The following is a 21018-nucleotide window of genomic DNA, read 5'->3' as shown; positions in this document are numbered from 1 at the left end:
ACATTCAATGCCATTGCCATCACTCTCCACCTGGCCCTCACCCACCTGGACAAAAAAGACACATATGTTCGAATGCTGCTCATAGACTTCAGTTCAGCATTCAACACAATTATTCCTCAGAAACTGTTTGGAAAGTCGAGCCTACTGGGCCTGAACACCTCCCTCTGCAACTGGATCCTAGACTTCCTGACTGGGAGACCTCAGTCAGTCTGGATTGGAAGCAGCATCTCCAACACCATCACGCTGAGCACGGGGCCCCCCAGGGCTGTGTGCTCAGTCCACTGCTGTTCACTCTGCTGACCTATGACTGTGCTGCAACACACAGCTCGAACCACATCACCAAGTTCACTGACGACATGACTGTGATGGGTCTCATCAGCAAGAACGATGAGTCAGCATATGCGGAGGAGGTGCAGCTGCTGACGGAATGGTACAGAGCCAGCAGCCTGTCTCTGAATGTGAACAAAACAAAAGAGATGGTTGTTAACTTCAGGAGGACACGGAGCGACCACTCTCCGCTGAACATCGATGACTCCTCTGTAGAGATTGTTAAGAGCACCGAATTTCTTGGTTATCACCTGGTGGAGAATCTCACCTGGTCCCTCAACACCAACTCCATAGCAAAGGAAGCCCAGTAGCATCTCTACTTTCTGTGAAGGCTGAGGAAAGTCCATCTCCCACCCCCCATCCTCACCACATTCTACAGAGGTTGTATTGAGAGCATCCTGAGCAGCTGCATCACTGCCTGGTTCGGAAATTGCACCATCTTGTATCGCAAGACCCTGCAGCGGATAGTGAGGTCAGCTGAGAAGATCATCAGTGTCTCTCTTCCTGCCATTAGAGATATTTACACCACACGCTGCATCCATAGAGCAAACAGCATTATGAAGGATCCCACGCACCCCTCATATGAACTCTTCACCCTCCTGCCATCTGGCAAAAGGTACCGAAGCGTTCGGGCTCTCACGACCAGACTATGTAAAAGTTTCTTCTCCCAAGTCATCAGACTCCTCAATACCCAGAGCCTGGACTGACACCAACCTACTGCCCTCTGCTGTGTATATTGTCTTGTTTATTATTTATTGTAATGCCTGCACTGTTTTGTGCACTTTATGCAGTCCTGGGTAGGTCTGTAGTCTAGTGTAGTTTTGTGTTTTTTTTACATACTTCAGTGTAGTTTTTGTATTGTTCATGTAGCACCATGGTCCTGAAAAACATTGTCTCATTTTTACTGCGTACTGTACCAGCAGTCATGGTCGAAATGACAATAAAATTGACTTGACGACTTACAACCACTCTTTGCCTTTTGTGAGCAAGCCATTTCTAGATCCACAAAGTAATGTCCCCATGGATCCCATGCCTCCTTACCTTCTCAATAACCCTTGAATGGGGTACCTTATCAAATGCCTTGCTGAAATTCATATACACTGCATCTAGTGCTCTACCTTCATTAATGTGTTTAGTCACATCCTCAAAAAATTCAATCAGGTTTGTAAGGCATGGCCTGCCTTTCATACAGCCATGTTGACTATTCCTGATCACATTATGCCTCTCCAAATATTGCCTCTCAGGATCTTCTCCATCAAACCACCAACCACTGAAGTAAGTCTCACTTGTCTATAATTTCCTGGGCTATCTCTACTCCCTTTCTTGAATAAGGGAACAACATCCGCAACCTTCCAATCCTCCGGAACCTCTCCCGTCCCCAATGATGATGCAAAGCTCACCGCCAGAGACTCAGCAATCTCCTCCCTTGCCTCCCACAGTAGCCTGGGGTACATCTCGTCGGGTCCCGGTGACTTATCCAACTTGATGCTTTACAAAAGCTCCAGCACATCCTCTTTCTTAATATCTACATGCTCAAGCTTTTCAGCCCACTGTAAGGTGCATTATATTAGGTGCATTTCACTCTACTCATAGAACATAGAACACAGAACAGTTATCAATATACAGGCCCTTCAGCCCACGATGTTGTGCTGACATATATATAAACGTGCTGTATGAACAATCCATCCCCATCCTCCTACATAGCCCTTAACTCTCCTTTTCCTTATATCCATGTGCCTAACTAAGAGTCTTTTAAGTGTCTCTTGTGTATTGGACTCCACCAGTATGTTCCAGGCACTCACCGTTATCTGTGTAAAAAAAATCTATCTCTGACATTCTCCCTCAACTTTTCTCCACTCACCTTAAATGGATGTCCTCTGATATTGCTGTTGCCATTCTGGAAAAAAGGTGCTAGCTGTCCAGTTCACATATGCCTCTCATAATCTTATACAACTCTATCAAATCACCTGTAATCCTCTGTTACTCCAAAGAAAAAGGACACAGTCAAGCAACTTTTCCTCTCAAGACATGTTTCCTAATCCAGGCAGCATCTTTGTAACTCTATCTCCTCTGTACTTTCTTTTCTTGTGATCACAAGACTCTGTTAGATACAGTAATGTACAATACTGCAAGACAATTTCACTGGTTCATTGGTGAGATGGATGGCAGGGGAACTACCTGGCCTTGTTGCACAGGTGAGATGCTCATGTCACGGGGTTGCCTGTTGCAGCCAACCAGAGGAGCAGAGGTGTGGGAGAGAGCAGAGGTGTGCAAGAGTCTATCCTGGGTTGGGGTCTGGCCCATCCTGTTCGTACTGCCCTCCAGTGTTCACTCAGTGGAAGACAAGCGTTCATCTGCAGCTACAGTAGCATGCGATAAAGAACTGCTGTGTGCTTGTCGGTGTAGAAACATGGCTCCAAGACAACATCCCATGCACCATCAATACACTGGCAATACCATTTAGGCACTTGGGCTATACTCTATTTCCGTGACGTTTTCCTGCAATCATAACTCATGAGCTATATGTGCTATGTGCTGTATGTGACTGTGTGTATTGAGTTTTGCATCTTGGTCCTGGAAGAATGCTGCTAAAACTTTAAGGCTTCCACATCCTTTCTATAATGAAATGACCAGAACTGAACACAGTTTTCCATGATCGCCTGGTAAAAGCCCTGCACAGCTGCAACATGGTATCAAGTCTTATACACAATGCCTTGCATGCTGTGTGCCTTATTCGCAACATACTTCTATCACTATTTTCTGGGAGTTATGAATATGTACTCCAATGCCTTTCTGTACGTCATCTCCCCTGAGGGCACAAATTAAAAATTAGTGGACACGAACCTGAAGGAGATCTGGGGAGATGGTTTTTCACATAGAAGAAGTTGAATATCTGGAACAAGTTTTGAGAGGAGACAAATATGATGTTTAAAAGGCATTAGGATAGGAAATGTACAAAGGTGTATGAACTGAACGAGGGTAAATGGGATTAGTGTAGATAGACATCCTGGTTGGCACAGACAAGGTGGACCGTAAGGATAAAAATCTCTGCTATACAATTCTATGATTGTATGATGAAAGCTGAACAATTTGGAGATGTTAAGAGCCACAAAGGGTAATTAAAATGCCAACAAGATTGGAGTATCTTTTTGCATTTCTGTTGTTTTCTAAGTGCATTATGGGGATTTTCAATGAGCTGGTTTACTGATCTTGTTAATGCCATTTGGGAATTATAGTGCCAAAAAGTAAAAAGTAATTTTAAACTTATGAGATGATTCAAAAGCTGGCTTCTGTTCAATGATCACAGCACAATCTTTTGAAATGTTACTAAAGCTAAGTTTTTTCAGAATTAGTTTCTGAAATTACTTTGGAAAAACGTGAGGGTTGCGTGGGAAAAGCAGATTATCCCCAAAGCCTGGAGAAGAGCGGAGGGATTTCTGATCCCTCTTGCAGGATGTGGGAAGTCAAGGAGCCCTCCGGTGTCCCTGACAACAACACCTGCAAGAAGTGCATCCAGCTGCAGCTCCTGACAAACCGCGTTAGGGAACTGGAGCAGGAGCTGGATGACCTGCGGATCATTCGGGAGAATGAGGCGATTATAGATAGTAGCTACAGGGAGGTGGTTACGCCAAAGAAGCAGAGCACAGGAAACTGGGTCACTGTCAGGCGAGGGAAGAGGAAAGGGCAGGCAGAGCAGGGTTCCCCTGTGGCCATTCCTCTCAACAACAAGTATACCGCATTGGATACTGTTGGTGGGGATAACTTACCTGGGACTAGCTGCAGTAGCCGGATCTCTGGCACTGAGTCTGGCTCTGCAGTGCAGAAGGGAGGGTCAAAAAAGAGGAGAGCGGTAGTGATAGGGGACTCGATAGTTAGAGGTACAGATAGGAGGTTCTGTGATCGTGACAGAGAATCCAGGATGGTTTGTTACCTCCTAGGTGCCAGGGTCAAGGATGTCTCTGATCGCTTGCATGACATTCTGAAGTGGAAGGGTGACCAGCCAGATGTCGTGGTGCACATCGGTACCAATGACATAGCAAGGAAGAGTGAGGATGTCCTGGAGAGTGAGTATAGAGAGCTTGGTAGGAGGTTGAAAAGCAGGACCTCGAGGGTGGTAATCTCAGGATTTCTACCTGTGCTACATGCCAGTGAGGGTAGGAATAGGATGCTCTGGAGGATGAACAAATGGCTGAGGAACTGGTGTAGGGGGCAGGGTTTCAGATTTCAGGATCATTGGGACCTCTTCTGGGGCAGGTGGGACCTGTACAAGAGAGACGGGTTACACTTGAACTACAAGGGGACCAATATCCTTTCAGGGCAGTTTGTTAGTGCTATTGGGGAGGCTTTAAACTAGATTTGCAGGGGGATGGGAACCAGAGCACCAGAGCTGACAGTGGGGCTGGGGTGAAAATAAATGATGTTAAAAGTTCAAGCAAATCCGCAAATAGAAAGGTTGTGAGTGGTGGTAAAAATCTTCTGAGGTGTATATATTTCAATGCTAGGAGTATTGCGGGGAAGGCAGACGAGTTGAGGGTTTGGATTGACACGTGGAATTATGACGTTATAGCAATTAGTGAAACTTGGCTACAGAAGGGGCAGGACTGGCAGCTTAATATTTCAGGGTTCCGATGTTTCAGCTGGATGACCTTCAACTCATAAGGGAGAATGAAGCAGTCATAGATGAGAGCTACAGGGAGGTAGTCACACCTAAGCTGTCGGAAGCAGGTCATTGGGTGATAGTCAGAAGGGGGAAAGCGAAGGTGAGCAGACAGGTAGTGCAGAGCACCCCTGTAGCCATTCCCCTGAATAATAAGTTTACTGTCCTAGATACTGTTGGCGGGGACGACCGACCAGGTGTGAGCCACAGTGGCAGGGCCTCTGGCACTGAGTCTGACCCTGTGGTGCAGAAGGGTGGGACGGAGAAGAGGAGAGCTGTCATCATTGGAGACTCTATAGTCAGGGGAGCAGACAGGAGATTTTGTGGACGTGAGAAGGACACCCGCATGGTTTGTTGCCTCCTGGGTGCCAGGGTCCGGGATGTCTCTGACTGGGTGCATGACATCCTGGTACAAGAGGGAAAGCAACCAGAAGTTGTGATACATGTTGGAACCAATGACATAGGCAGGAAGAGGGATGGGGTACTGAAGTGTGAGTTTTGGGAATTAGGCAGAAGACTGAAGAACAGGACCTCAAGGGTGACGTTCTCAGGATTGCTGCCAGTGCTACGTGACAGAGATGGTAAGAATTGGAGGGGATGGCAGTTGAGTGTGTGGCTGAGGAGTTGGTGCAGGGAGCAGGGTTTCAGATTTTTAGATCATTGGGATCTCTTCTGGGGAAGGTGGGACCTGTACAGATTGGATGGGTTGCACCTGAACTCGAGGGGGAGCAATATCCTTGCAGGTAGCTTTGCTAGCATGGTTCGGGAGGGTTTAAACTAATTTGCGAGGGGGATGGGACCCAGAGCGATAGAGCAGTGAAAGAAGTGCATGGAGTAATGCTAGATCTAACATACAGAGAGGCTTTGAGGAAAGAGAAGCAGAATAAACGGTGTAAAGACAGTAAGGTAGAAGGGCTGAAATGTGTGTACCTCCATGCAAGAAGCATCAGGAACAAAGGTGATGAACTGAGAGCTTGGATACATACATCGAATTGTGATGTAGTGGCCATTACAGAACTTGGCTGGCACCAGGGCAGGAATGGATTCTCAATATTCCTGGATTTCAGTGCTTTAAAAGGGATAGAGAGGGCGGAAAAAGGGGAGGAGGGGTGGCATTACTGGTCAGGGATACTGTTACAGCTACAGAAAGGGTGGGTAATGTAGCAGGATCCTCTTTTGAATCAATATGGGTGGAAGTCAGGAACAGGAAGGGAGCAGTTACTCTATTGGGGGTATTCTATAGGCCCCCTGGTAGCAGCAGAGATACAGAGGAGCAGATTGGGAGGCAGATTTTGGAAAGGTGCAAAAATAACAGGGTTGTTATCATGGGTGACTTTAACTTCGTTAATATTGATTGGCACCTGATGAGTTCCAAGGGCTTAGATGGGGCAGAATTTGTTAAGTGTGTCCGGGATGAATTCCTGTCACAGTATGTGGACAGGTCGACCAGGGGGAATGCCATACTAGATCTAGTACTAGGTAATGAACTGCGTCAGGTCACAGATCTCTCAGGGGGTGAGCATCTGGGGGACAGTGATCACCACTCCCAGGCCTTTATAATTATCATGGAAAAGGATAGAATCAAAGAGGACAAGAAAAGTTTTAATTGGGGAAAGGCAAATTATGAGGCTATAAGGCTAGAACTTGCAGGTGTGAATTGGGATGATGTTTTTGCAGGGAAATGTACTATGGACATGTGGTCGATGTTTAGAGATCTCTTGCAGGATGTAAGGGATAAATTTGTCCCAGTGAGGAAGATAAAGAATGGTAGGGTGAAGGAACCATGGGTGACAAGTGAGGTGGAAAATCTAGTCAGGAGGAAGAAGGCAGCATACATGAGGTTTAGGAAGCAAGGATCAGCTGGGTCTATTGAGGAATATAGGGAAGCAAGAAAGGAGCTTAAGAAGGGGCTGAGAAGAGCAAGAAGGGGGCATGAGAAGGCCTTGGCGAGCAAGGTAAAGGAAAACCCCAAGGCATTCTTCAGTTATGTGAAGAAAAAAAGGATGACAGGAGTGAAGGTAGGACCGATTAGAGATAAAGGTGGGAAGATGTGCCTGGAGACTGTGGAAGTGAGCGAGGTCCTCAATGAATACTTCTCTTCGGTATTCACCAATGAGAGGGAACTTGATGATGGTGAGGACAATATGAGTGAGGTTGATGTTCTGGAGCATGCTGATATTAAGGGAGAGGAGGTGTTGGAGTTGTTAAAATACATTAGGACGGATAAGTCCCCGGGGCCTGACGGAATATTCCCCAGGCTGCTCCATGAGGCGAGAGAAGAGATTGCTGAGCCTCTGGCTAGGATCTTTATGTCCTCGTGGTCCACAGGAATGGTACCGGAGGATTGGAGGGAGGCGAATGTTGTTCCCTTGTTCAAAAAAGGTAGTAGGGATAGTCCGGGTAATTATAGACCAGTGAGCCTTACGTCTGTGGTGGGAAAGCTGTTGGAAAAGATACTTAGAGATAGGATCTATAGGCATTTAGAGAATCATGGTCTGATCAGGGACAGTCAGCATGGCTTTGTGAAGGGCAGATCGTGTCTAACAAGCCTGATAGAGTTCTTTGAGGAGGTGACCAGGCATATAGATGAGGGTAGTGCAGTGCATGTGATCTATATGGATTTTAGTAAGGCATTTGATAAGGTTCCACACGGTAGGCTCATTCAGAAATTTAGAAGGCATGGGATCCAGGGAAGTTTGGCCAGGTGGATTCAGAATTGGCTTGCCTGCAGAAGGCAGAGGGTGGTGGTGGAGGGAGTACATTCAGATTGGAGGATTGTGACTAGTGGTGTCCCACAAGGATCCATTCTGGGACCTCTACTTTTCATGATTTTTATTAACGACCTGGATGTGGGGGTAGAAGAGTGGGTTGGCAAGTTTGCAGACGACACAAAGGTTGGTGGTGTTGTAGATAGTGTAGAGGATTGGCAAAGATTGCAGAGAGACATTGATAGGATGCAGAAGTGGGCTGAGAAGTGGCAAATGGAGTTCAACCCGGAGATGTGTGAGGTGGTACAAACTCCAAGGCAGAGTACAAAGTAAATGGCAGGATACTTGGTAGTGTGGAGGAGCAGAGGGATCTCGGGGTACATGTCCACAGATCCCTGAAAGTTGCCTCACAGGTGGATAGGGTAGTTAAGAAAGCTTATGGGGTGTTAGCTTTCATAAGTCGAGGGATAGAGTTTAAGAGTCGCGATGTAATGATGCAGCTCTATAAAACTCTGGTTAGGCCACACTTGGAGTGTTGTGTCCAGTTCTGGTCACCTCACTATAGGAAGGATGTGGAAGCATTGGAAAGGGTACAGAGGAGATTTACCAGGATGCTGCCTGGTTTAGAAAGTATGCATTATGATCAGAGATTAAGGGAGCTAGGGCTTTACTCTTTGGAGAGAAGGAGGATGAGAAGAGACATGATAGAGGTGTACAAGAGAATAAGAGAAATAGATAGAGTGGATAGCCAGCGCCTCTTCCCCAGGGCACCACTGCTCAATACAAGAGGACATGGCTTTAAGGTAAGGGGTGGGAAGTTCAAGGGGGATATTAGAGGAAGGTTTTTTACTCAGAGAGTGGTTGGTGCGTGGAATGCACTGCCTGAGTCAGTGGTGAAGCAGATACACTAGTGAAGTTTAAGAGACTACTAGACAGGTATATGGAGGAATCTAAGGTGGGGGCTTATATGGGAGGCAGGGTTTGAGGGACGGCACAGCATTGTGGGCCAAAGGGCCTGTACCGTGCTGTACTGTTCTATGTCTAAATAAAGCTAAGGTGAATGAAAGATGTGATAGAGGCAGAGGAATGAAAGGTAGCAGGGGTAGCATTGCTTGTCAGGGAAAATGTTACAGCCGTGCTCAGGCAGGACAGATTAGAGGGCTTGTCTACTGAGTCCTTATGGGTGGAGCTGAGAAACAGGAAAGGTGTGGTCACATTAGTGGGGTTGTATTATAGACCATCCAATAGTCAGCGAGAATTGGAGGAGCAAATCTGCAGAGATCGCAGCCAACTGCAGGAAACTTAAAGTTGTGGTGATAGGGTATTTTAATTTTCCACATATTGATTGGGACTCCCATACTGTTAGGGGTCTAGATGGGTTAGAGTTTGTAAAATGTGTTCAGGAAAGTTTTCTAAATCAATATATAGAGGTACCAACTAGAGGGGATGCAATATTAGATCTCCTATTAGGAAACGAGTGAGAACAAATGACAGAAGTGTGTGTAGAGGAGCACTTTGTTTCCAGTGATCATAACACCATTAGTTTCAGCTTGATCATGGATAAAGATAGCTCTGGTCCTAGGGTTGAGGTTCTAAACTGGAAGAAGGCCAAATTTGAAGAAATGAGAAAAGATCTAATAAGTGTGGATTGGGACAGGTTGTTCCAACTGTTTCAGAATTGCCAGTGAAGAGCTTGGGCCGATGGTATGATGCTAAACTCAAGGACACTGAGCAGTTCGAGCAACTCAAAAAGGATACCATCATGTACATAGCTCGCATCAACAAGACCTTGCTGCCAGGAAAACTCAAGCTGTGGCGCTTGCAGTTCGGCATACTCCCAAGAATCATGTGGCCTTTAACAGTGTATGAACTCCCCTTCAGCAAGGTTGAAAAGCTCGAAAGAATGATCAGCACACATGTAAAACAGTGGCTTGGATTTCCACGACGCTTAAGTCCTGTTGGACTGTACGGGAATGGCAAATTGGAATTACCAATTGCAAGTCTTGTGGAAGAATTCAAATGCATCAAAACAAGGTTGGTCATGTCCCTCACTGAATCTGAAGATACTGTTATTTGAACAGTGGTCCCCCGCGTGGTAACGGGGAGGAAGTGGACTCCATCTGAAGCTGTTCAGAGTGCTAAGTCTGCTCTTTGCTCCAGGGATGTGGTTGGCCAAATTCAACATGGGAGAGCTGGGCTCGGGCTTGTCCCAAAGGCTCCTCAATGGCACAAGGCAACATCAGTGCAGAAGAGACGGCTCGTGGTAGAGGAATTGAGAAGACAGGAGGAGGCAGAGTGACACGCCAGCGCCGTCTCAATGACCAAGTTGGGCCATTGGATGAATTGGGAGAGCCTGAAAAAGAGGAAACTTAGCTGGCGTGACATCTGGAAGATGGAGGGATCTCGGCTAAGTTTTGTCATCAAAGCCACTAATGATCTCCTACCCACACCCCAGAACCTGAACCAGTGGTGGGGAGAAGACCCCGCTTGCTCTCTTTGTCCAGCACCTGGATCACTAAGGCACATTTTAACAGGATGCACCACGAGCCTCAGCCAGGGGCAGTACACTTGGCGGCATAATCAAATTCTCAGACAGCTGGCATCAATCTTGGAACAGAGGCGAATCATCACAAATGCTCTCCCACAAACATCGGCAGGAAATGTCCACATTACACCGTTTGTACCAGCAGGCCAACCTCCAGAGCACCATATAACATCAAAAGATGTAAGCATTCTGCAGGTTGCTCGGGATTGGAAAATGGACATGGACTTGGAAAAAAAGCTTGTGTTTCCCTCAGACATTGCCACTACAACACTCCGGCCAGACATGGTCCTATGGTCCACAACAGCCAAGCTGGCATATGTTATGGAATTGACGGTACCATGGGAAGATGGTGTCGAAGAAGCTTATGAGAGGAAAAAGACCAAGTACTCTGAACTGGCAACTGAAGCTGCCCAGGATGGCTGGAAGACCAAGATTTTCCCTGTAGAAGTGGGATGCAGGGGATTCATTGCTACATCTACGACCAGTCTACTGAAGAAGATGGGGGTGAGGGGTCACTCCCTCCAACAAGCAATCAAGCCCTTGTCAAGTGAAACAGAAGAAAGCAGCAACTGGATTTGGATTAAAAGGAAAGACAACAACTGGGCTGCAAGATGAAGACAGGAGGGTATGGAACTGAGAGGGGTGTATCTGGGACGCCAGGTAGCACCGTTGAGCACCTCTGGAGACGTCGTGGGCTTATCAATGAAACGTCAAAGAAGGAGGGTGCCCACCTGATGACCCCGATGAAGTACCTACCCTCCCTCCTTGTCACCACTCCAAGCCCACTGCCAACATCGAGAGTGCCAACTTACCATAGGGATTGAAACATCAAGTCCTAGTAGCTCTACTATAATATACAGAAATTGTGGAATGTTAAAATAACAAGATTAATATGGATTTTTGTGGAATAGGTAAAGCTGGATTAACAATAGTCTGGATTTTATTGGGAAATATCAGCAGTTCTATATGAAACTGCTGGTATTTCTTAGGAGAATATCTGTCATTTTTGGACTGGCATATGAATGTTTCTAACCCAGGCAACAGCTGAGTTCTACCAGCCATTTTCCACATGCACTCTTCCACTGAACCCTCCACAAAACTCATAACCAATGTGAACCTTTACACTGCAACTATACTTGAGACACTACTCTTGGACTCAGTGGCAGGTGAGGTAAGTCATGTGAGCTGTAAGCAACTGATATCATTCTGAAATGTACAGCTGTGAGGAAGAAGTTGAATGATTTCATTAAAAACTATTTACAATTTTAATAATTATTTTGAATGTGTTTTAAATGTTGTCTTTACTTTTAAATCATTCCTAAAATGTTTTAATCCTTTTTATTTACTTCTAACATTAAAAAAATAGCATTAGAGATTAACATGAGATTTAAAATCCTGAGGTGTTTTACATCCAGCAAGGTGGGGATTGGACCTTGCTTACTGTCAAAGGACTTCAGAGGTACTTCATAAATAGGGATTGTTTTGCAGTCTAATTATGCCAACCTATTGCATCATTTGAAGTTCTGCCACTCCTAGGAACTTTCCAAGGGTTCTTTTCATCAGCAATATTGCAGTGCTGAATTTGACTTCAGTAAGATCAGTCTAATGGTGATTGTGGATAAGGAGTATTAAATAAAGGGTCTATCGCAGTAAAATCTGGGCTTGTGTATTTGGATATACATCCTGAATTTTTTACCTCTCAATCTTCTTCAGATCAAAATTGTAATATATTTTAAAATATTTGTGTATATTAATGTCTTGCTACCAGCATCCTTGTATTTGCCTATACACACACATTCCTTAAATTATTATAATCTTACACCAGCCATTTTGTTCAAAAGTAAACAGGTTTATACTGAGTTGAAATTAGTCAGAGTAAAAATAAATGGAGGACCTGGATTTATCTGGCATTTTTCTGAATGTTGCAAGCCAATTTCTAACCAAAAACATTCCTTTGAAGCATAATCTTTGCTGTACAATAGGAAACAATGCAAAACCTGGCAATGTGCCAATGCTCAGATTCTGTGTTTTAGTTGCATCTCTATTGTACAGAACATCAAATCTTCCCTTTTCTTCATTAAAATCTTACCTGATGAATTTTATAACCAGTAGACAGAGTCTTAAAAATGGCACCTCAAACAAAGAATTTTATGGATTATCAACTGAGGATTTGGCTCCCACAATTTTCGAATGACACTGGAACACAAAACATTCTACACGAAGAGGAAGAGAACTACCAACAGAGCCAAACTGTAAAGTCTAATTTCAGAGTGTAGCTGCAGCTGATGTGTAGATACATACAGATACTACCAATATATTAGGTTGTAAATCAAGGCTAGTCTCACTGATGAAGAGGTAGCATGATGAATTATTATCCACAAAAAATAAAAATATAAATGCTATTAATATTTGCTGTACAATAGCAAAAACTGTGCTTTCTGCTTCTGTATGACGTAGTATCCAGAAACTGCTACATTGTTAATAGCCTTTACATTTATCATTTTATGACAGCAGTGAGTAATTTAATACTTGCCTTGCATAAATTGAAAAGTGCAGACTTCAATTCAAAGTCCAAAAGCTCAAAGTTCAAAGTGAATTTATTATCAATCTACATGTATGTCACCATATGCAACGCTGAGATTCATTTTCTTGCGGGCATACTCAGTAAATCCAAGAACCATAATAGAATCAATGAAAGACAACAAACAGCAATTACAAAAAGAAAGAAATAATAATAATAAATACATAAACAATAAATATCGAAAATGAGATGAAAAGACCTTGAAAGTGAATCCATAGGTTGTGGGAACAGTTCAGAGATGGGAAGAGCGAAGTTATCCCCACCGGTTCAAGAGCCTGATAGTTGAGGAATAATAACTGTTCCTGAACCTGCTGGTGTGAGTCCTGAGGCTCTAGTACCTTCTTCCTGATGGCAGCAGTGAGCAGGGACCAAGTCCTGGGTGGTGGGGGATCCTTGATGATTGATGCTGCTTTCCTGCGACAGTGCTCCATTTGGGTGTGCTGACTGGCGGGAAGGGCTTTACTCACGGTGGTCTGGGCTGTAGCCATCACTTTTTGTAGGATTTTCTTTTCAAGGGCATTGGTGTTTGCATACTAGGCTATGATTCAACTAGTCTCTATACTTTCTACTACACATCAGAATAAGTTTGTCTAGGTTTTAGATGTCATACCGAATCTTTCGCAAACTTCAAAGGAAGGAGAGGCAATGCTGTGTTTTTTCCTGACTGCACTTATGTGCTGGCCCCAGGACAGGTCTTCTGAAAGAATAACACTGAGGAATTTTAAGTTGCTGACCCTCTCCACCTCTAATCCGCTGATTCATGGACCTCCAGCTCCTTTCTCCTGAAGCCAATAATCTCGATGTCTTGCTGACATTGAGTGAGAGGTTGTTGTTGTGGCACCACTCAGCCAGATTTTCAATCTCCCTCCTATGTGCTGATTCACCTCCATCTTTGATTCAGCCTACAGCAGTAGTCATCAACAAACTTGAATATGGCATTGGAGCTGTGCTTAGCCACACAGTCAGTGACATAAGGCACAGAGTTTAACAAAACCTCATTTGAATTATCAACAATATGTATTATTTATATGCTGGGAGTGTTTATTAAAACTTAAAGGAATGCATAAATTGTTCCCAACTGACTCAAGACGGAGAATATTTATGCCCTGTGCTTATTCATAATATTTAGATCATCATTATCCCGGAGTCTTGCCTGTTTTCCATGTGTGGCCTTGGTATTTACTGTGGTGTACGCATATTCTGAGAGAGTATACCACACCCACCATACTGGTAAATGATCCCATGAAAGAGTCCAAGGGTTTGAATGATATTGTTCCATTGTGAATAACTGACTTGACAGACTCAATGGGCCAAATAGCCTAATTCTGCTCCAATATCTTATGGGTTAACAGCACCTCAACTGATGTGCATCTTTACTGAACTTGATATTGATCTGAATAATGTACAGATTTCTCAGGTGTCTCTCAAGTAAACCAAAATCTCCCTCCCAAGCAGTAAGTTCTGAAGTGCATGACATAGAATTTTCCAGATGAATCCTTAAACTTCTACCCACCACTCCACCTCCTACTGAATTTCTTCTCCCCATTTCTGACTATGTTGGTTCAGTCAGCACTGGGGCATGAAAGAATTTTATTCTCAGGGATGTTCAGTGAAGAAGATTTGTGTTGTTTCATGCTGCTTTCGTTAGGTGTACAGAACTCAAACTGCACATGGATCAGGCCTCATTCAGGAAGTACCATATTTATGGTCATACAACAATGAAGCAGGGATATAGGCCCTTCAGCCCAGTAGTCCATGCTGACCAAATTCTCAACTAAGGTAGTCCCTATTTCCTGTATTTGGTCAAAATCCCTCGAAGCCAGGGGTTCCCAACCTGAGGTCCATGGCATTAAAAAGGTTGGGAACCCCTGATCTAAGCCATATATTGATCCAATTGCTTCTGAAACGATGCTATTGTATCTGCCTCAACCATTTCCGCAGGCAGCTCATTCCATATACTCACCACCATCTGAGTGGAAAAGTTGCCCTTCAGGTTGTTTAAAATCTTTCTCCTCTCACCATGAATCTATGCTCCATAGATTTGGATTCCCCCACCGTGGGTAAAAACCATTTCTATCTACCTAATCCATGCCTCCTTCAGTTGTAAACATGTGTAGCCCACTAGGCTTGCCCTCACATTCATCTAGGGGAATCAGCTTTCGGCACCGCCAAACAGGGAATTCAAGTTTGGGTGGATGCTGTGTAATAAACCCCATTACAAACCCACAACACAAAATATCAGACAGTACACAATATGCGGTTAAATGATTACACTGTATATCTCTTACTTTGCTATGTGGTTAGTAGAGAAATAAAATATAAAAGAGAAAGGCACCACTTTTATTAAATAGTTCATGCACAAAATCGTTGGAGCTCACGCCTCAGGTATTCCTCCATAAATGACCTCCGCTGAAACATCGCCGACCTCCGGACCCTCGAATTCCCGTATACGCCGTCCGGACCCTTCCTTCCTCTTCACTCTCCTCGACCGAAAAACCCCGGCTTCCAGACATCCAAGAAAGAATAATATCTCTCCCATTGGTTAGCCACCCGTTATCTGTAGTTATAACCCAAACATTGCTGCTACAGAAAAACCATTACCTCAGCAGTTAACATTACAGGGAAGCCATTACACATTAGAGAGAAGCCATTACATTAGCCTTAGCAGTTAGCCTTACTGAGAGACCCTACACATGTCTATGAGGTCACTTCTCTGTTCCACATTCCAAGGAATAAAAACCTATACTGGCCAACCTCCTTGTAATTCAGGCCACCTAGTGCTGCCAAATATTTTAAATCCGTCCTGACTCTTTGCAATTTAACTGCATCGTTTCTATAACAGGGTGATCAAACCTGTACACCATCCTCCAGGTGCAGCTTTATCAATGTCTTCTAAAACTACAACATTACGTCTCATCTCCTATATTGATCGACTTGAAGGCCAGCATGCTGAATGACTTTCTCACTACTCTGTCTATCTGTGATGTTGCTTTCATGCACTTATACTCCAAGGTCCCTCCATTCCATTACATTCTGTAGTGCTCTTCCATTCTTCTATAGGTGTTGTGCAGGCTTAGCTTGCATCACCTCTCACTTACCTGACTTGAAATCCATTTACCACTCCTCAGTCCACTTCCCTATTAGTTCACTTTATTCTCTGTTGTACCTTCATCACTTTTTTGTTACATTTTCTAGAACAACATCGACTTCCATTTGTGACAAGTATCTTCGTAGTAAATTGATCATGAACGCATTATATATCTGAGGACAATTTTGCTCTGAGAGAAAACAACGACCATAAACAATATGTTGTTGGTAAGGGGATTCAATTAATTGGATGTGTTTAAATGTACATGGAGAATCCACTCGAGGAAGAAAAATCATTCATAGACGTACCTTTAATGTGCATTAATATAAAATTCAATTCAAGAACAATAAAGGCAAGAAAGAAATGATAGTGCACAGGAATGAAAGAACAATGAAAGAGAAATTAAAAAGCATTAGAAGTTGCTAACCCTATTACATAAAAATGTTCAATCTCTTTTATCAAACAGTGCCATGGGAACTTTTACTTCAATAGGTCGACATTGGTTTCAAGTTTCATCTGAAAGATGTTAATTCATTCCTTTAAAAAAGTTCAGAGATACTTCAACGTACAAAAAAGTCAGTGCCAAACAATACCATCATGAACAGTTTCTGTACCTAGTAATCAGCGGAGATTTAATGGATCAAGGTGATCCTAGACTATTAAAAATAAATAGATTGAAAAGAGGGCATTTATGTGGGGTTAACCACAGCAATTAGGAATATTAATACACAATCAAACCCGTAGTTAACTGCTGATTGGATATGAAGCAAAGGCGTATTATATATTCCCAGACTGCCATATATAAGTGTTTGATTTTTATTTTGTGCTGCAAGTATAAAGCTTGTAACCCGAGAAAAGAATCAGAATTTAAGCCCTTTATGAAAGTAATATAGCTTGCCTTTCCCATGAAACACTGTACTTAATATAACATAATGAAAACGCATTTTTACATTGTTAACTTCTTCACTTGCAAGACAGGATTCACAGTCAGAGCTCTGGATTGAGAATCTAAATCTCTCATTTAATAGTGTACAATTATTTAGCCATAGCACCACCATCATACTTAAGTTCTGATATAATTAAACCCTTTAATATAACCTTAACTCATAGAATTACTAAATGCTTGACACCTTGCATGCTCCTTTTGTAATAAAGTTAACACAGAAACAGGTAAAATGAGAAAAGGTTGTAGGAAAATGTAAAATTACTACAAAGAAAAGCATTATAGGTTAAAAAAGTATTACTGTAAATCCTTTCTTATTAATGACATGTTACTTGATATGTGTTTGCAGCATTTACCTCTTTAAATTTTGAATTTGCTCTATTTCCAACATTTATAATTTACAATACTTAAAAACATTCCAATAAAAAATGCTGAGATCCATTTGATGAGTATATTGATGATGAATAAGCTCTTCTTGTGCTTCCAGCTGGGCACAGGTAACAATTTTAGCTGACATTTCGATGACAAACTCTGCCATCATCATCCCTGATCATTGAAACGTCAGTTAAACTCGATACCTGTACCCAGCTGGGAGCATGATAAGAGTTTATTCGTCATATACAATGGGAAAGCACCAGATCCTTATTCAGTATATCAACAAATTACATATGTTTAATGAATCAATAAAATGAACATTATTTAATGTTACACACATAAAGGTTGCTGGTGAATGCAGCAGGCCAGGCAGCATCTCTAGGAAGAGGTGCAGTCGACGTTTCAGGCCGAGACCCTTCGTCAGGGTCTCAGCCTGAAACGTCGACTGCACCTCTTCCTAGAGATGCTGCCTGGCCTGCTGCGTTCACCAGCAACTTTTATGTGTGTTGCTTGAATTTCCAGCATCTGCGGAATTCCTGTTGTTTATGATTTAATGTTACTGTGAGTCATTGTCACAGCAAATAATGACAAGGAATCCTTTATTTGGGTCACTTTAATTTTAACATTCAAAGTACATCTAATTTATCACTTTGCTAAATCTGTATTTAAATACTGTAAGAGACTAATTTGTAATTTTGGTTAGATAAAAATCATTCTTGTTTTAATCTTTCTGATCCATTGAAGCTTACATTTTAGAAACATGACATAGCCCACCATTATGTTCCAACTAACCTATCCATCCTGATTTTAACTGATGAATGATGCGTATTTATACCCACAAATCTCCCACCCAATTTAATTCCCAATGGTTTGACTCTGACCTGCTCCTGATGTGATTGCTGTGTGCCGTCTGTTGAATTCTCGTTTAATTTCATCATGGGTTAGATTTTCTTCCAAGCACTGGGAACTGAAATGAAAATGTTTATCACAGACTGTAACTTGAAGGACCCCCAAAAGCATAACACCATTTAACCACCAACATCATCATTTAACACTCTAACAGTGTTTGTATAATGTAGTTACACCCCATGAAATGTTGCCACACTTCAAAGAACAACTAGCATTGATACATTGATTGTTACATATGTCATAATCAAAACATTGTTTGTCTATTTTAAAGTCCATAATTTTCTCCTATATTTTCACTTATCATGTTATATGAAGATGTAACTCATTTGCACCAATTCTAATTCTGAATGCAAGGAATTAGAATCATTAATTCAGAAACATTTTACTCTCCGTGTCTACTTTACTAGGACCTCCTGTACCTAATAAAGTGGCCACTGTGTGTATGTTTGTGCCCTTACGCTGCAGTAGCCCTCTTACTTCAGGATTTTACATGCTGTGTGTTCAGAGTTGCTCTTCTGCACACTACCGTTGTAACGCGTGGTTATCTGAGCTACAGTCACCTTCCTGTCAGCTTGAAACAATCTGGCTATTTTCCTTTGACTTCACTCACTAACAAGGCATATTCATCCAGAGAAGTGCAGTTCACTAGATTTTTTTTTTTGTTTTTCGTACCATTTTCTGTAAACTCCAGAGACTGTTGTGCATGAAAATCCCAGGAGATCAGCAGTTCCTGAGATAATTCAAACCACCCTGTCTGGCATCAACAATCATTCACAGTCAAAATCACAAGGATCATATTTCTTCCCCATATGATTTTTTGGTCTGAACCACAACCAAACTTCTTGACCAGGTCTCTATGTTGAGTTGCTCCCACATGACTGGCTGATTTGATATTTGTAATAATGAGCAAGCATACAAGTGTACTTTGTAAAGTGGCCGATGAGTGTATCATAAGTTATAAGTATATAAGAAATGATAGGCAAAGAACCTTATTTTACACATAAGGCTCATTATCTGTAAGTACCTTGGACAACTTACAGCTTCATTTTACCGAGCCTTATAAAGATTATAAGTGTGTGTGTGTGTGTGTGTGTGTGTGTGTGTGTGCGTGTGTGTGTGTGTGTGTGTGCGCGCCCTTAACTCCTGGTGGAGTTTCCAACTGGTGCCGTAGTGGCATCAGCGCTGGACTTTGGGGCGAGAGATCCCAAGTTCAAATCCGGCCGGCTCCCTCGCATGCTCTCCATCTGTGCCTGAGTTGAGTGTTGAGCTAACAACTCGACCTCGTAAAAAAAACCTGGAGAGGTATTGGCTCCGCCAGGTTTTAGATGCCCAAGGCATGCCGTACAAAGACAAAAAAGATTATAAGTAAAATCATGCAAACAGCCAACAGGAGAAAAGCTGGTGTTGCTATTATGCAGGGAATGAAAGGAAAAATGCTTAATATATTCCTGTGAATCCTTTTTTTTAATTTCCTTATTGTAGGCCCTAATTCTTTGAAAATAAAGGCATAATACTTGCATTCAAATAGTACAGGAGGATTTAAAACACATTAAAGAGCCATATCTATTATCTCAAACCTCAATTTCAATATTTGTCTAATTGCAAAACTCCCCAAGATAATTCAAACTAGAGAATTTTAATTGAACATTATATTCCATGCATAAAATTCAGATTACTTTTCATTCTAGGTGAGTCCTTCATTATATTTGAGAGTATATTTAATATATTTTGATCATGTACCCTTCAATCTCTGTTATCTTCTCAAATGCAGTCAAGTATGAGCATTAAATACAAACCCCAGCAACAGCTACACCCGTGAAATGTGTAATTGAACTAAAATAAAGTATGGTCAAGATTTTGTGATTATAATGTGAATAGCATTTTGTTTGCGGCCTTAATATAACAGTATGTGATGCTTGCAGTTTTCTCTGCCACAACCAGTGGAATGCGTGTGAATTTAAGCTGCTGACAAATGACTCACCCATATGACATACTGATTTTGGTTTTGCTTTGAATAAGATGGCTAAAAGAAATTTTTGTTTAAAGCCATAACTATGCTTATCATGCTATCTCATTGAAGTCTAATTTTGGAATTATGCTTTGCAATTCATTCAACTGACTATTGCAACACTAAGGGAATTTAGAAAACATTAAAAAATAATGTTTTTTTTGTGATATTTCAGCTTCTGCCTTCAGCAAACAATCAAGTGCCAATCTTTCTTAACTTTGTAAGTAAGTAAATTAAAGGCATCCGTTAGCCTTGCGAGACCATGGATCTGCACCTGGGAAGTCTTCACTCTCCAGGGCGCAGGCCTGGGCAAGGTTGTATGGAAGACCGACAGTTGCCCATGTTGCAAGTCTCCCCTCTCCATGACACCAATATTGGCCAAGGGAAGAGCAAGGACCGTTACAGTTTGGCACCAGTGTCGTCGCAGAGTACTGTGTGGTTAAATGCCTTGCTCAAGGACACAACATGCTGCCTCAGCTGGGGCTCGAACTCATGACCCTCAGATCGCTAGTCGAATGCCTTAACCACTTGGCCACGCGCCCACACAACTTTGTATAAAGACTGAAAAGGTATGTACTTTTCTTCTGGGCATGCACTTTGAGCATTGTTGCTCTGTCACTGACCGTAAAAGTCTGGGGAAATATTTAAGATAATTAACACTAACTGTTTTCTCATTTGTCATTGTATTGCAAATGCTGGTCCAAGACTCTTAATTATAGAGTGTAATACTGAACCTTGGGTGACGGGGTGAAAATGCATCTCTACCAAAGGATGTGTAAGGCACTGTTCCCTCTACAAGCTTGCAGGTCACACCTTGAATAAGGTGTAGCACTTGAATAGCCCCCCACTCGGGGTAATGTGAAACCAGGAAACCAGG

General features: G+C 42.7%; 1 protein-coding gene across 1 annotated transcript in view; it reads right to left on the bottom strand.

Annotated features, from left to right (window-relative positions):
- LOC140201014 (protocadherin gamma-C5-like) overlaps positions 1-21018 on the bottom strand; it is a 260472-nt gene that overhangs the window by 159298 nt on the left and 80156 nt on the right. Inside the window, exon 4 of the mRNA XM_072264650.1 lies at positions 18106-18191. Coding sequence (XP_072120751.1) covers positions 18106-18191 — 86 coding nt within the window. The remainder of the gene's footprint in view (positions 1-18105; positions 18192-21018) is intronic.

Source organism: Mobula birostris, chromosome 7 (assembly GCF_030028105.1).
Source record: "Mobula birostris isolate sMobBir1 chromosome 7, sMobBir1.hap1, whole genome shotgun sequence".
Lineage (NCBI taxonomy): Eukaryota > Metazoa > Chordata > Chondrichthyes > Myliobatiformes > Myliobatidae > Mobula > Mobula birostris.
Note: the sequence above shows the minus strand (reverse complement) of the source record. Positions and strands in the feature narration are given on the sequence as shown.